This window comes from Nannobrachium achirus, assembly GCF_963921795.1.
Source record: "Nannobrachium achirus genome assembly, chromosome: 19".
Classification (NCBI taxonomy): domain Eukaryota; kingdom Metazoa; phylum Chordata; class Actinopteri; order Myctophiformes; family Myctophidae; genus Nannobrachium; species Nannobrachium achirus.
Genome location: NC_137826.1, coordinates 18450341 through 18465304, shown reverse-complemented (window position 1 = coordinate 18465304; position 14964 = coordinate 18450341). Strand labels below are relative to the sequence as shown.

The following is a 14964-nucleotide window of genomic DNA, read 5'->3' as shown; positions in this document are numbered from 1 at the left end:
ATGTTATTTATACATAGTTTGAATATTATATACCATTGTGTACAGTATATTGTAGGCCTATCCGTCCTGTATGGCATAGGGCCTATGTTGGTATAGTATGTTGTCGTGTATCCTGCATTTTTATGAGACGTGATCAGACTTCACTCTTGCAACATCAATGCTCACTGATGAAAGCATGGATTTAGGGCTGCAACTATCCTTTGTTTTAATACGAATACGACTTTTGCCTAATTTTATACGTCCATCGGTCCATGCAAGACTAGTGAAAGTATCTGATCTAGCACAGATCGCAGTGATGAATTCAATGGGGATTGATTATTATTAATCAAGTAATTACATTGATTATCTATCTATTGTTTGTTCATCAATTTAGTTATATTAGCTGCAGCACTCAGATAGATGTTCTGATTCTCCACAGACCTGGAAGGTAACATACAGTAGTAATGTACATGGACAATGACACTACCCGAGACCAACTGTGAGGGGCAGCAATACACCAACTGGCGTCTAGACAAACCATAGAGACAAGAACATATACCCACAATGCAGTTGTAAAAACAACATGGCGTGTTGTAGACACTAATATCAAAGAGATTGCTAATATTATAAATTAGGAGTCCAGGGCCTCTATGGTCCAGAGTCAGACTCCAGGTGAATATGAACTCTCAGTCTCCAGACTCTGTCGGGGATATTTCTATTAAACAGGAGGAACCTGGAGACCACCCACACCTCAGTAAGTTTCATGTGCTTTCTTGCTGTCACAATATAAACATTTCACTATTATTTTTTATGATGTGGCTCTGTAGGAGGTGAGGTCTAGAAATGGGCCCGTGCGTGTGAGATAATAACACAGATCTATGACAGGCTTTTTCTCAGCTTCTTGATTTATAGCATCCCAATTTGGGGGGAACATTTGCAAGGTAAAGAGATTTGGTGGAGAGGGGAAAGGGCAGTCTATAGGTACACACTCACATCTAACCAGTCCAAACGGCTATATCTACAACTATTTTCTGATTTCAGTGCACTTTGATAATCTGTTAACACAAATCAAAACATGGACAATGACTTGTGGCACATCCTATCAGATGTGGCCATGTGTGGTAAAAATCAAACCTCGGTTCGAAGTGAAGCGGTGAACTTTTATTCTACGTGTTCTAGAGATCTATGCATCTATACAGTTATGGACTCTGTGATCTATTCATTCTTTATATATTCTGAATTCTACATTCTTTATATATTCTGAATGAATATATAAAGAATGGAGGGCCAAATTATCATGTGAAGCTTAACCAATCCTCAAAGTATCCATTCATCAGACCGGGAAGGACATTACACACATATTCTGGACGTACAGGACAGATAAAACCTGTTCATTCTGAACTGTAATGACTATATATGGACATTTTGCTTTTTGAAAAAGCCTATTCATTCTGGACTGATATTTTGCACGTACGGGACAGGAAAAACCTGTTCATTCTGGCCTGGAGTGACCATATATGGACATGAGGTGACATACATTGTGTTTTTGAAAAACCCTGTTCATTCTAGACTGAGATCACCATATATGGTAATTAAACGGACATTCTGTTTTTGAAAAAGCCTGTTCATTCTGGACTGAAATGACCATATATGGGCGTGATACACACAAAGCCATTCATTGGAAGCGGTTTTCACCGCTTCAAAAAAAAGAATGAAAGCCCTTTTCAAGATATTTCACCTCCTACACAGATGTAGATTTTAAACTATGACCCAAATTTCACCAGACATTTCATGCCATCGCGCACTTAGTGCGGCATGAGCTGTAATTAGCCCTATTCACGTGCAAATGTAATGCAATTTCCGAATAGTAAAGTATAAAATATGGCTAGCATGATCAAGAACACAAGATAGTAAAAGGCACAAATACATATTTTGAAAAACCCTTTTCAAAATATGTATTTTGCTATTACCTTGCTAAAACTTTGATGCCTAATTTTGCAGAGCTTGTTTTCAGAAGCACCTGTACTAACCCATAGTTAGTACCTGTTTGGTCAATCTGAGTACATGGAATCGAGTGTTAACTGTCGTGTTATTTTTCTGCTCCTAGACATCCTACACATGGTTGTGTGTAAAGAGGAGGTGTCCCCTGAGCAGGAGAGGAGTCCTAGTCTGCTCCAGGAAGAACCAGCACCGCCACAGATTCAAGAGGAACAGGAGGAGATACTTCAAAGACCAGATGAGCCAATGTTGACCTTAGTAGTAGTGAAACGGGAAGAGGAACACGACGATAAAGACATCCATCTTCACATGGTTGTGTGTAAAGAAGAGGTTTCTCCTGGGCAGGAGAGAAGCCCTAGTCTGCTCCAAGAAGAACCAGAGCCTCCACAAATTAAAGACGAACAGGAGGAGCTACTTCAGAGACCAGATGGGCCGATGTTGACATTACTAGCAGTGAAACAGGAAGAGGAAGACAATGATAAAGACATCGCTTCACTTTGCTCTGAAGTTGACTCTGACACTGAAGTTACTGAAGACAGTGATGATTGGGAGGAGAGTGAGACCAGTGGAGGTTAGTCAGTATTAAACACAAGGACAGGGACAATGTATGGGGGAAACCGGGAGTTGGCACAACTAAATTGGTTAAAAAATAGAAACATGAAATAAAAATCAAACCTCGGTTCGAAGTGAAGCGGTGAATTTTTATTCTATTCTGAGCTATGAAATCTGTGTTCTAGATCTATACATTGTGTTCTAGATCTATACTTTCTATGTGCTTTAGTTCTATATTTGTATGAATTCTGAATGAATGAATGATTTTATCTGGAGGGCCAAATTGTTATGTGAAGCTTGACCAATCCGCAATTCTGCATGCACGAAACATGTATGGGACAGACAAAGCCACTCCTTGGAAGCGGCTTTCACCGCTTCAGAAACAGGAATATCACAGGGACACCTCTCTAATGCTCCCAAAAAGGGAATTGAAGCACGGCTACAATGTCCGGCCTACATCCTGGCACAAAGGGCTCAAAGTTTGTTGTCTGGTCGAAAACCGAGGGGAAAAAACGCGTAAAAGAAATGTCCTGGGCCAAAGTTTGTTGTACGCCAGGGTCCCATTGGCTAGGCTTCGCAGAACACGCTGTGATTGGCTAGCCGCGGGACGCTTGAGGAAATTAACTCATAAATAATCTAGAGTAACCCCAAAAGTCTTTTGACTTCATTGGACTTTTTCTGTCCCTTTTCTGATAATGGATTTAAGGATTGGTCTACATTATATATTTCCTAGAATTTCACCTTTCAGTTTGAAGATGAGAGCATAACAAGTTGCATCTGTCACCATTAGTAACCTACCCTCCTCCTCTCTTTCTTAGGAGTGATGTCCCACTCTTCTCAGACTCGAGTCTTCTCTTGTTCTGAGTGTCCATATTATGTCAATAAGTCTCAGAATTACCTCCATAAACACATCAAGCAGAGCCACAGCGACCTCTACTGCCAAATGCTGAGGAGTGGACAGATCACCTCAGCAGCTTGTCAGCAAATCAGCAACTCTACTAAGACTCGAGTCTTCTCTTGTTCTGAGTGTCCATATTATGTCAATAAGTCTCAGAATTACCTCCATAAACATATCAAGCAGAGCCACAACGACCTCTACTGCCAAATGCTGAGGAGTGGACAGATCACCTCAGCAGCTTGTCAGCAAATCAGCAACTCTGTGAACAGCCAGAAACAAGACACTGACCAACCAAGATCTTACACTCATCATCAGTCGACTTTCACAGGAAAGAATCCGCACATCTGTAAACACTGTGGCAAGAGTTTCAGTCAGTCAGCTGGCCTGAAACGACACCAGTGTGTCCACACTGGAGAAAAGCCTTTCTACTGTAAACAGTGTGACAGGAGTTTCAGTCGTTTAAGTGCTCTGAACAGACACCACCGGCGTATTCGCACCAGGCAGTCAATGTGTTAAATACTCAAGTATTCAAAAGTAAACTGTACTAGAGTGAAAGTCTGAAAGTCACAAGTAAATACAAGTACTCAAGTAAAGTAGCCTACTTATAAACAAATCCACAGAGCGCTGCAGTGTAGTTGCGGTCCCGTTTGACACCGCGGTTATGGTTGCCGCTCTGTGGATTTGTCTATGCAGTAGCCTACTCAAAACAAATTACTTGGGTGTGCTACAGTACTCAAGTAAATGTACTTATTTCAGATACTGTCCACTGCATAGTGTAACTGTAAACATCAACAGTACCCAGGACCAACAGTAGGGGGATAGTAATACTTGTTTTTCTGTAAAGTTACATGTAAATATTGGTAGTAGGTTTCTAGGAGCTTGTCTCTAAAGTGTAGTTGCTTATTTGGGCTTACTTCCAACTTTTTTGATAATCGTTTAAACCAGTGGTTGTCAAATATTTTCATGTCAAGGACCCCCAAATAAATGTTTGTCCACGTGTTCTCCTTTGAAATTGTCATTTGTGCCCCCTGTACCAGATTTTGTTGTTAAAAGGATCCCTGGCTAATAAGCCAAATATACCTTAATACATTATAATTGCCCTCTATAACAAAACTGTTAAATTTAAAACACCTTAAATATTATTTATTCTAGAAATGGCAATGCCCATCGCAAGTTGATGTCATTTGTCTATCCCTATGGAATGCATGGGAAAATAAAAAACAGTGTAATACTTCCTATGGTTAATATGAGCATCAAATCAATATTTAAAAAATAAAATGATCCATAGGGATAGACCACACTTGGACAAATGACATCATCAATTTGTGACGGGCATTGCCCCTACTGTGTCAATATATTTAAGGTGTTTTAAATTTAAATTGTAGTTATAGGGGGCAGTTATAATGTATTAAGGCATATTTGGTTTATTAGCCAGGGATCCTTTTAAAATGTTTGAAAAATATTCCACATTTAGCACTTTTTTCCCCTCAAGGTGAGCTTGTATTTGGCCTTCTTTGTCACTACTTTTGGGCTTGTTTTGACCTTGTTGCTTATTTTTCTCGCAAAATCTGCCAACCCTGGTTGTCAGCTGCGTTGCCTGTGATGTAAGACATGTTGTGTTGACTGACACTTTAAAAATACAAAGACCCGCCTCACAGCTAGAACGTCCTGGGTTCGATTCCCGCCGGGGGACACGGTGGGTGCTGGGGGCGTGTTCCCTCCTCCACGTCATCAGTGCCCACACCCTAGGTGGGGTTGGCAAAAGGGCCTTTCTGTGTGGAGTTTGCATGTTCTCCCCGTGTCTCCTAGGGTAGATACCCTCACAAAAACATGCAGTAATCCTGGTCTCTATAAAGCCTCCCCCTGGCCAGACGGGGCGCCTGATGGAGGGGAATAGAACTGGTTGGAATAACGTGTTCCTTCCACGCGCTACGTCCAACCGGGGAACCTCCCCCTGTCAGGTGATGCTCACTCCTCATGCATTGAAGGAAGCATGAGCTCAGTTCGGGGCCCTCCCCAGGTTGGCAGAGGGAGAGTAGAGCCCAGGATCACAGCTTAGGCTATTGGCACCGGGTGAAAAAATGGGTTACAAAAATCGTGGGATAAAAATGTTATTAAAAAAAAATACAAAGACCAAAAAAACAGCAGGAGGAGTTTGTTTAGCAGCTCAACCACTGAAACACAGCAGGTAAAGATGAACCAATCACGTTGTTTCATTGTAGCTTTTTGTCTTTGTTGACATCAGAATCATGTTAAATCTTTCAGGTATACAAAATAAATGAAAAAATACACAGATGCTTTTCATTTTAATGGGTTAAGAAAGTGTTTCTCATCTAAACCTCAGTTGTAGTATTACAAATCCAGCTCATAAATTTGCACCTCAGTGCCTATATGGCAGAGATGTTCACGAGTCTTTGATCTCGAGTCAGAGTCTTTCATCTTGCGTCGAGTCTTTGATCTCGAGTCAGAGTCAAGTCTATATAAAAATAAAAATAAACTTCCCTTTTTAATTCATTTTATTATTTAATTATATGATGTAGCCTAAGGCTGAAATACACTGTGCGTTCGAAATGAGAACCGAGCAAGCGCACTCCCCTATTAGTTTGTATTGGCCAGTGTTCAGCTGTTTGCTGTCTCTGTCTTTAAACACAGTCACTGTCACTTTACTGTACAATCACTTCACTTTGCACTTTTCATAACAAAATAAAAAAAATAAACAAACTATTGGACTATAAATTGTTCTCTCTCTTGCCCAAGTGCTTTCCTAAAAGCGACTCACTTGTGGAAATCTTGAAAGCAGTTGATTTTACAATTGAGGCACAGGTGAAGGTTGCACTTAGAACATTTGAAGTAACTCTTGCCCTTACAGTTTGGGTATTTGCAGCGTTGCCTACTACCACCAGTGACCCACAGCATCTGTACGGACCTCCAGTGCTGGGATAGCCTCAGCACCTCGGTGTTTCTTCTTTTCACATTCCCTTTCGACAATAGAGGAAGACCACTCCCTCTTCTTCCTGGACATATCCTTGCCTTGCATGCAGAGTGCCTGTGCTACAGATGATCTAAAATCAAGCAAATGCTTCCGCTTCTTTCCTGGAACACCCAGTGACTCACAATCACGTTGATATAACAGCCAGCTGTTTGAAATGACCATGTCGACAAAATGAAAAAATAACCTTTGATAGTACTTTTTTGACCGTAACCGGATGCGATGACATGCAATTGGTGGTGGATCAAGAGCATCGTCGCCGCCAATGAACTTGTTACACAGGCTGATGATGCTTGGGCATTCTGTTTCCACCTTCCGTTTCAACTTTCTGTCCCATTTTTCGGTGATAGAAACAGGCTGGGCACTGGCAAAAGTGCTGGCAACTGTCACCAACTCTCTGTCGTCAAACCATTTGGTTGCTCTTATTTCTACACCGTTGACAACAACCTTGTTCTCTTCAAATGCCCCTTTTCCCTTCTTTATCAAATCTCTGTCTGAGATGAAACGGCACCCTTGCAGGCGAACTTGCTCCACTGTACCAAGGGCTGGTATCCCCTTGTTCGCAAGAGCAACAAACAAATCCATGGAAGAAAACCATTCGTCACAATACAATAGGTGATTGACACCGCCAGGAATGATGTGTGCAAGCTGTAGGGCGATGTTTCCACTCAGACCGACGTCAGGTTCTCCAGGCAGTGGTACAGGGTTAATTCTCCGTGTGTATATGTTGAATGAATACACCAGGCCTTTTGTATCACGAAGCACAAAGATTTTGTACCCCGCTTTGTGTGGCTTGGGGTTATGTCCTCTACCTTTGAAAGGGACAATCTGTTCGTCAAGAGACAACATTTGATCTAGAGGGAGAGCCTGACATTTTTGGAGAAGTGAATCAGCAATTGGCCTTATTTTGAAGAGCTTATCCTCGTCGGCTGCCATGTTGCTGTCGTCATTGAAATGAAGGAATCTTTTAATTTCTACCCATCTGTCTCGGGACATCACATCTGCCACCTGTGCTATTCGACATTCACTGGACCAGTACATTCTTGTCATTGGCACGCGTATAATACTCATGTACACTAAAGTGCCAATAAACTGTTCCAATTCATTTCGGTCCAATTTGAGGGCCCTATTTGGATTGTTTCGCATGCAAAACAGATTACTTTGTTCTACAATAGTATCCAAAAGATCAGCGTCAAAAAAGTCCCGGAAGTATTCAATGGGCTCTCTGACTCCATCAGCAGTCGGAAGAGCACCTTTCCACATTGGAATGTCTTTTGCAGAGTTCTGTTGTTGCACCGTCTCCCACACTACCTGTTGCCTTCTTTTCCTTGCAGTAGCAGCCGATTGGCTTCTTGCGCCAGTGGCATTGGTGCTGGCAGTAGCAGCCGATTGGCTTCTTGCGCCAGTGAAACTGGTGCTGGCATGTGCATCATGACTGCTGTCAGAGTCTTCATCACCTGGGTACACAGGATATAATGTATGCGAGTCATTCCACAAAGAAAAAACGGTCCGATTGGTGGTCCCTCTGACCTTTGAAAGTATATTTATTTTTGTGACTGTATTGAGTCACCAAAATCGATTTTGAAAAGCTTTACATTATCAATTGAAATGTTCCCTAACTTCCCTTCAATATTGTGTAAAAATGACATACATTTTATTTTTTATTTTCTTTAGTAGACACCACCTCTTTGTCCTAAGATACTGCAGAAAGAGGACATTTTCCAACTAATCTTACACTTATTTATAGTAACTTATGCTAGTTAAATATGTCCATGTTGTAGGGTATTCAGAAAAGTAATTCATTTTGACCAAATCTATGGCCAGATCTTGTGGAATGACTCGTGTATAGGGGTTATGTGTTTAAAGACAGACACAAGTGGATGAGATGAAGCAAAAGAATAATACCATTATCATACATTTAATCATTGCCCGGGGCAAATATACCGGTAATGAAAAGAACAGTTAGCCGATTAAACATATTAATTGTGGCTTTTGCATGGCAGCACCGTTCACCGAAGACACCCATGGTCTAATTAATATATACAAGTCATAATATTCATAGAATATATTAGCCTATATACACAATAACAGTGTGTGAATCAGGCAAATGTATTTCCTGTTATATAAACTCACATAGGACAATGATATTATAATTTTGTTCTTAACACAACTCTCTTTTCTTTTTACGCATGAGACTGCAGTCAATTCAAAATGACTGTTTGGGAAGGTAAATTACATATTCATTTTGTTTATTCCATAGATGTACCCACTTTGAAAATAGCTGGGATAAGCCTGGGTTCAGCTTATTTTTCAATGACAATATTTGTCTTTCCACATTTAGGGCTGTATTTTGATTGTCTTGAGCTCCTATGCCTTAACTTAAAGGCCGGTCCATACAACTGTCTCCGACCACCGAACCTTTTGTCTGAGAGTTCCGACTTTCCGAACTCTAATTCAGGGTAATACTTTTCAGAAGAAGCGAGTGACGTCTTTTTGTAGTTGAACCGGACCTTTCAGACAAAAGGTTCAATAGTGGGAGAAATATGTGAAAAAGGTGTTCACTTCCGGCAGAAAGCGTGAAAATTTGCACCTAGGGCTATTTTTGTGCGCTGAATTAAAAAATTGACGGTCCCAAGCACTTTTCTCAAATTCACTTTTCTCTCATTCACTTACCATAGGGTTAGGGTTAGGAAAAAAAGACCCCCCAAAATCTTCTTTTAGTAGCATGTGAGGGGTCTATCTAGGGGGTTTTCATGATTCTGAATCCATTCCAAGCATTTGTTTTGCACAAAAAACATTCCTTGGGGAGGAAATGGACCCCACAAACTATGGTTTAGTGATGAGTCATCACTTTTCAAAGTTTTGTTGTGTCTATTTCTCGGAAAGGAATGTTTTTCGTGCAAAACAAATGCTTGCAATGGATTCAGAATCCCGAAAAACACCTAGTTTGACCCCTCACATGCTACTTGAAGAAGATTTTTTGGGGGGTCTTTTTTCCCTAGTATGGTAAGTGAATGAGAGCCACCAGATCCCATGGGAAAAGTGCTTGGGACTGTCAATTTTTGAATTCAGCGCACAGAAATACCCCTAGGTGCAAATTTTCACGCTTTCTGCCAGAAGTGAACACATTTGCCTTTTTTTGTTACATATTTCTCCCACTAGTGGTCGGAGACAGTATGGACAGGCCTTTAAGTTAAAGCAAAAGAGCTGGTCAATCAAAAATAGAGCCCTTAGTGTCTTGTGTGATTTCATTGTATTCAAAGCTGACTGACCTCCACTGGTCTCGTCCCAATTATCACTGTCTTCAGTGACTTCAGAGTCTGCTTCAAGTTCAACTTCAATTTCTGAACAGTGTGAAAGGGTGTCTTCATTATCTTCACTTTTCACTGCTAGTGACCCATCAGCCTCATCTTGTCCTAAAAGTAGTTCCTCCTGTTCCTCTTTAATGTGTGGAGGCTCTGGTTCCTCCTGGAGCAGACTGAGGCTTCTCTCCTGTATAGGAGAAACCTCCTCTTTACACACAACCAGGTGCAGGATGTCTAGGAGGAGAAAAATAACCCGATAGATCTCAAGATGTTAGTGATATTTATGTTGAAGCACAACAATTTCACTACCCATAATGCAGCTAGCAACCGTATGGGATAATAAACACGTGGAAGCTAGAAAAGGGAAAGAGAGAGACAGACAGTGTAACTTACTGAGGTCTGGTGTTATTGAAACAGGTCTGGCCGGGCCTGGAAAGTTTATCTGCACCTGCAGTCTGGACTCCACAGAGTCTGGAATGAAACAATTACAATACCAGAAGTTTAGTAATGCAATATCTGAATTTTTATATACAAAAACATAGTGCTTATGGAAAAAAAATAATTTGCTTCTAAGGAAGGAGTGTCAAACTACATTGGCAGGGTGTTTTTGAAAGAAAGAAAGAAAGAAAGAAAGAAAGAAAGAAATAGGACAAATACCCCGTAATTGCCGGACTATAAGCCGCGGCTTTTTTTCCCATGTTTTGAACCCTGCGGCTTATACAACGGTGCGGCTTATATAGAGATTTTTACAGCTAACGGCCAGTTAGTTTGTTTTACAAATGTCTTTCACAAGGATTTATATGGAGATTTTTACAGCTAATGGCCACCAGGGGCGCTCTAACGGGAAGCAGGAAGTACACCTGCGGCTTATAGTCAGGTGCGGCTTATATATGTAAACATTCAATTTTTTATTCTAAATTTAGCTGGTGCGGCTTATATTCAGGTGCGGCTTATAGTCCAGCAATTACGGTAAATTCAAACAGGACTGTTCATGTGCTGATGTGTCACTGATGAAAAATGGGCAATGCCAGTATAAGTAATACAACTTTTTATTACAGTTAATTAACTCAACCATTGGTCATTTTTGTCAATTCATACTCCACTATTAGAGACGAATTTATTTCGGTTCGGTTCGGCGAGTCACAAAATCTCGGTGGCACCAAACAGCCGAATTAATGACAAGGGGTGGTTCACCGAGTTAAGAGTGAATACCACATGAGTGAGTTATTACATTACATCTTTGTCAGCTTATGTCTGGGTTTAAGAAAGCATACAACATTGGCATTAACTACAAACACACACAAAGAGAGAAATTATAATGTTAGTTGTCTGTGTTCTTACACAAATTAATTTCACCCACTATGTGTTCTCTGTAATGGGGCATGGCGAGTGGTGTAGTAGCGGCAGCCATGTTCCTGGTACGAGAGACTACATAATGACACTCTTTACACTACAGACTGGCGGTGGATCACAGGGACTGTCTTTGTAAACATTAACTAGTTCTTTGCAGACTACATACTAGTGAACGGAAAACAAACGGGATGGACAAAGAGACTCAGGCTCAACCGTACAAGGACAAGCTGAACAATGAGGAAAAGGGCAGTAAGCGGTAACATTATTACTTGACTTCACTTTATTTACATTTTAATTGTCAACTGTACTTCAAGAATACAGCCACTTTATTTTTTACCTGTTGTACTTGCAATGAATATTTGCATAACAATACCTTGCACAAATAAAGGCATCATAACTGATTCAGAATCAGAATAACGTTCTATAGTTTTCTATGATAACTGGTATGCCACATATGAATGACAATGTTTCAAGATTTGAGAACGTTTATCAGAAAACTAAGCGGCACTAATCAATAAAAAATATTCTATACCTTCATCCTCTGGTGCTGTTGCAGGGTCAGCGGCGTTGCTCTGTATGGAAGCAGCTTGCCGTCTGTTATTCCCCCGCTCAAGCCTGCCAAGGCCAACCGGCTTCACTTGTGTGTGGCCCAGGTGTAATGAAGGTGCCCAGTCAGGATCCCACTCATACATTTCCATGGCTGGTTTGCCTGAAGAAAAAACAAACATTGTGAGAATAGCCGATCTACATGCTCGCAACGCAAAGCGGTGTGAGCATAGAACCGTGTTATACAAAATGTAATGCCTCAGCTCTTAGTGCTCGTCCCCAGTTCACTTCAAAAGTGATTATTTTGGGGGTCGCGGCTTGAGGGTCGCGGCTTGAAAAGGTTGAGAACCACAGACTTAGTTAAAGATAGACTCATAGCATAATGGCTGAACTCATATTTCTAAGGTTTAGAGACAACAAAACAAAAACACTTTCTGCCTAAATCACGTGGATGACTTGACTTTTTTCATAATTCATGTTTAACTGCCTTTATTTCTGCCTGACTGCCTCTGTCTCCAAAGTCCAAACACTACTAGTTACAGTATGCACCTTAAAACTGAGTCTTAGCTCTGCAGAGATTGTTGTGTTAAGTTGAACGGGACCATACCTCTGTTCCCCAAGTTCATTGGGCCTCATTCACCTATAAGTTCTTAACTTTCTTCTTAACTTGTTCTTAAATTTCTTCCTAAGTGAATTCCTAAGTGAAGTCCAGTCACATTCATGAAACGTTCTTAGGAAGGCAAAATTGTTCCTAACTATGTTCTTATCATGATGAATGCCAATCCTCCTAACTTGAAGGGGTGTGCCAGGAGAGTAATCCTAATTATCATAGGTAGACGCCCCACATATCCTAATTTGCATCCCTATTACCATAGGGAGCCACCCACAAATCCCCATATAAGGCACGACTTCATGACACTCTCTGCAGTCACACCTGTATTTGATTGCTGTACACAGAACTAGAGAAATCACTCACAGAAATAAAGTTGAGAGAATGAAGTCAAGAATAGCCTAACTAAAGTGTAAAGATGGTGGAACACTAGACTCCAAACATAAAAAAGAAATACTTCTGTGGAGGTACTTCTGAAGTGAACAGCTAATTAATTGTATTTAATGAATGAATAGAGTTGGCACCTAGACGAGTGGGCACTTATGGGTGGAGAGTCTGGAGACATCTGGGCATATAGGGACATGTGGGCACGTGGGTAACGGGGCACCTAAATTAGGATTGCCCAGTGCCACATGTTCTTTAAGTGCCCAGATGTCCCACCATTTCCTGCATTTGAGTTGGGAACATATACTCTTTTTTGGTGGGGAACATAGAACCCGTGGGTGGGTGGGTGGGTGGGGAACAGAACCTGGGGAACATAGAACCCTTTTTTGGGGGGAAGTGGGGAACATAGAACCTGGGGAACATAGAGATGACCCCCTTTTACACTGGTAATAATTTACCTTTGTGAAAATGCCGTGAACAAACACGGCTGTACTTGGAGATGTTTAGTTCTTTGCGTCGTACAGCTGAGATCCACGCCATCCTACGCCTCTTGGTCAACTCGTCCATCTGAGGTCCTTGATGCCTCTTCCATGCTGGAAAGGAGAAGAATTTAATGCCGTAGTCTGGCTCGTTCCCTCGGGGCGACCTGCTGTGGCAATGCATAACTGAGCAACACTGCACCATGGTGAGTCCAGAAAGAAAAACAACTGTTTAAGTTAATACTGTCCCCCTGAGTGGCTTCTTAACGACGGCACTGTTGTGAAACAAACAACACGCTTTGGTTTTGACTGACTGTCTGTTACACAACGAGGGGCTGTTTCTGTGTATTACAGAACAGCGTGTTTCAGTTGTTCTCTTCTTGTTTGTACAGAAGTTCAGAACAAACATCAAACACAACCAACCAAGCCAAAGCCACAACATCCTCACATCCAAACAACACTGCAGTGCATTGTGGGTAATTATGATCCTTCTTCTTCTGGGTGACCACTTTAGTTTCCGGCAGTCTAGACTCCCGTTGACGTATTGCTGCCCCCCACTGTCAGTCTTGGGCACTGACCATCGTTAATATGAATTCAAAGACACCTATATAGTCCTATCTCACCTTCTTATTTTTATTCAGTATTTTCTTTTTCTTTTTTCTTTTAAAGAAACAAGAAATAACCATAAAAATGTGTCCCAAACCCTTTATGCGCTCTAGTGAAATTATATCCACTCACATGTGAGCTCCAGCGATGGTGAGATGGCCCCCAGTCGGTGAGCGGTCGATGGCTTACACTATCATGTCTGACATGCTGTGGTCCTCTGGCTCGTAGCTCTGCCGCCGGGCCCCGATGGCCTCCACGATCACCTTGACCCCGGGGAGTCAACACTCATAAAACCAAACCATTAACAGTGTTTTCAATGAGCAACATAACTTGCATAAACTTCAAACTCCTTTTGAACCATGTATTCTTTGAAAAGTCCCCCATCTTCAATCCAGTCACTTTGATTGCTCCAGGGCTGAGCATGGATGAGATTGACCCTTAAATTCATTATTCAGTTAACTAAATTGTGTTTTATTTGATGGCATTCCTGCCCTGGAATGACAAAATTCCAGCCCGGGGCGTGTCTGATACAATTTATATCAAACATCTAAATACTAAATCAAGCAACATTAACTGTCTGGGACGCCAGAGTAGCCAGAGTAGATCATGCATTAGGCCATTAATTAACTACTTTTGCTGGGGACCCCTGGAAGCCCCCCAGGAACCCCTGGGGTCCCCATTTTGAGAACCACTGTAATACACTTTCCGGTTTCCACACCTTTAGAGAAGAAGAGAACCTCCATTAAATTAGAACTAGACCGATATATCGGAAAATTGACATGTGTCCTGAATTGTAACCACTTTCAATCTGGCATCTCTAATTTGATCATGTTGTTATCTTCTTCTTTCTTTCTTCTTCTCCTCACTCGGCCTACACATTATTCTTCACCTTTTCATCCACACTCCCCAATTACTTTGGATAGTTGTTAAAAGGAGGGCTGTGGACAGTTCAGAAATAGTATACAGCGATATTATCGGTGGGAAGGTTTGGTCATTTCAAATGAGCTCAGAATCTTCATCGACAATGTCATTGGTATACAGGTTTCTGAAGTGTCCATACAGCCCACCAATGAGACGCGGAGTGAATAGACGGAAATTATTATCCGGTGTGCCAAGGCCACCAGTGTTGTTTTACAATAAGATGCCCGCTGCACCCACCTGCTTTGCACTGTTAAGGAAAACAACTCTATTCTGCTCAGGGTGAAGTATAGAAGTTATTTTTAGGTTGATGACAGCATAAAAACACAAGCAGCATACAGTAGTTG

At 41.4% G+C, this 14964-nt stretch overlaps 1 protein-coding gene across 1 annotated transcript; it reads right to left on the bottom strand.

The window, feature by feature from the left end:
* Positions 1-5933: 5933 nt before the first annotated feature.
* On the bottom strand, positions 5934-13413 carry LOC308304560 (piggyBac transposable element-derived protein 2-like). Its single transcript, XM_080749188.1, has 5 exons — positions 13073-13413; positions 11607-11783; positions 10115-10192; positions 9689-9955; positions 5934-7873 (listed from the first exon to the last, which is right to left on the bottom strand). The coding sequence occupies exons 1-5, from the start codon at positions 13296-13298 to the stop codon at positions 6321-6323; spliced, it is 2301 nt and encodes a 766-aa protein (XP_080605314.1). The 5' UTR covers positions 13299-13413; the 3' UTR covers positions 5934-6320.
* Between the last annotated feature and the right edge of the window lie 1551 nt (positions 13414-14964).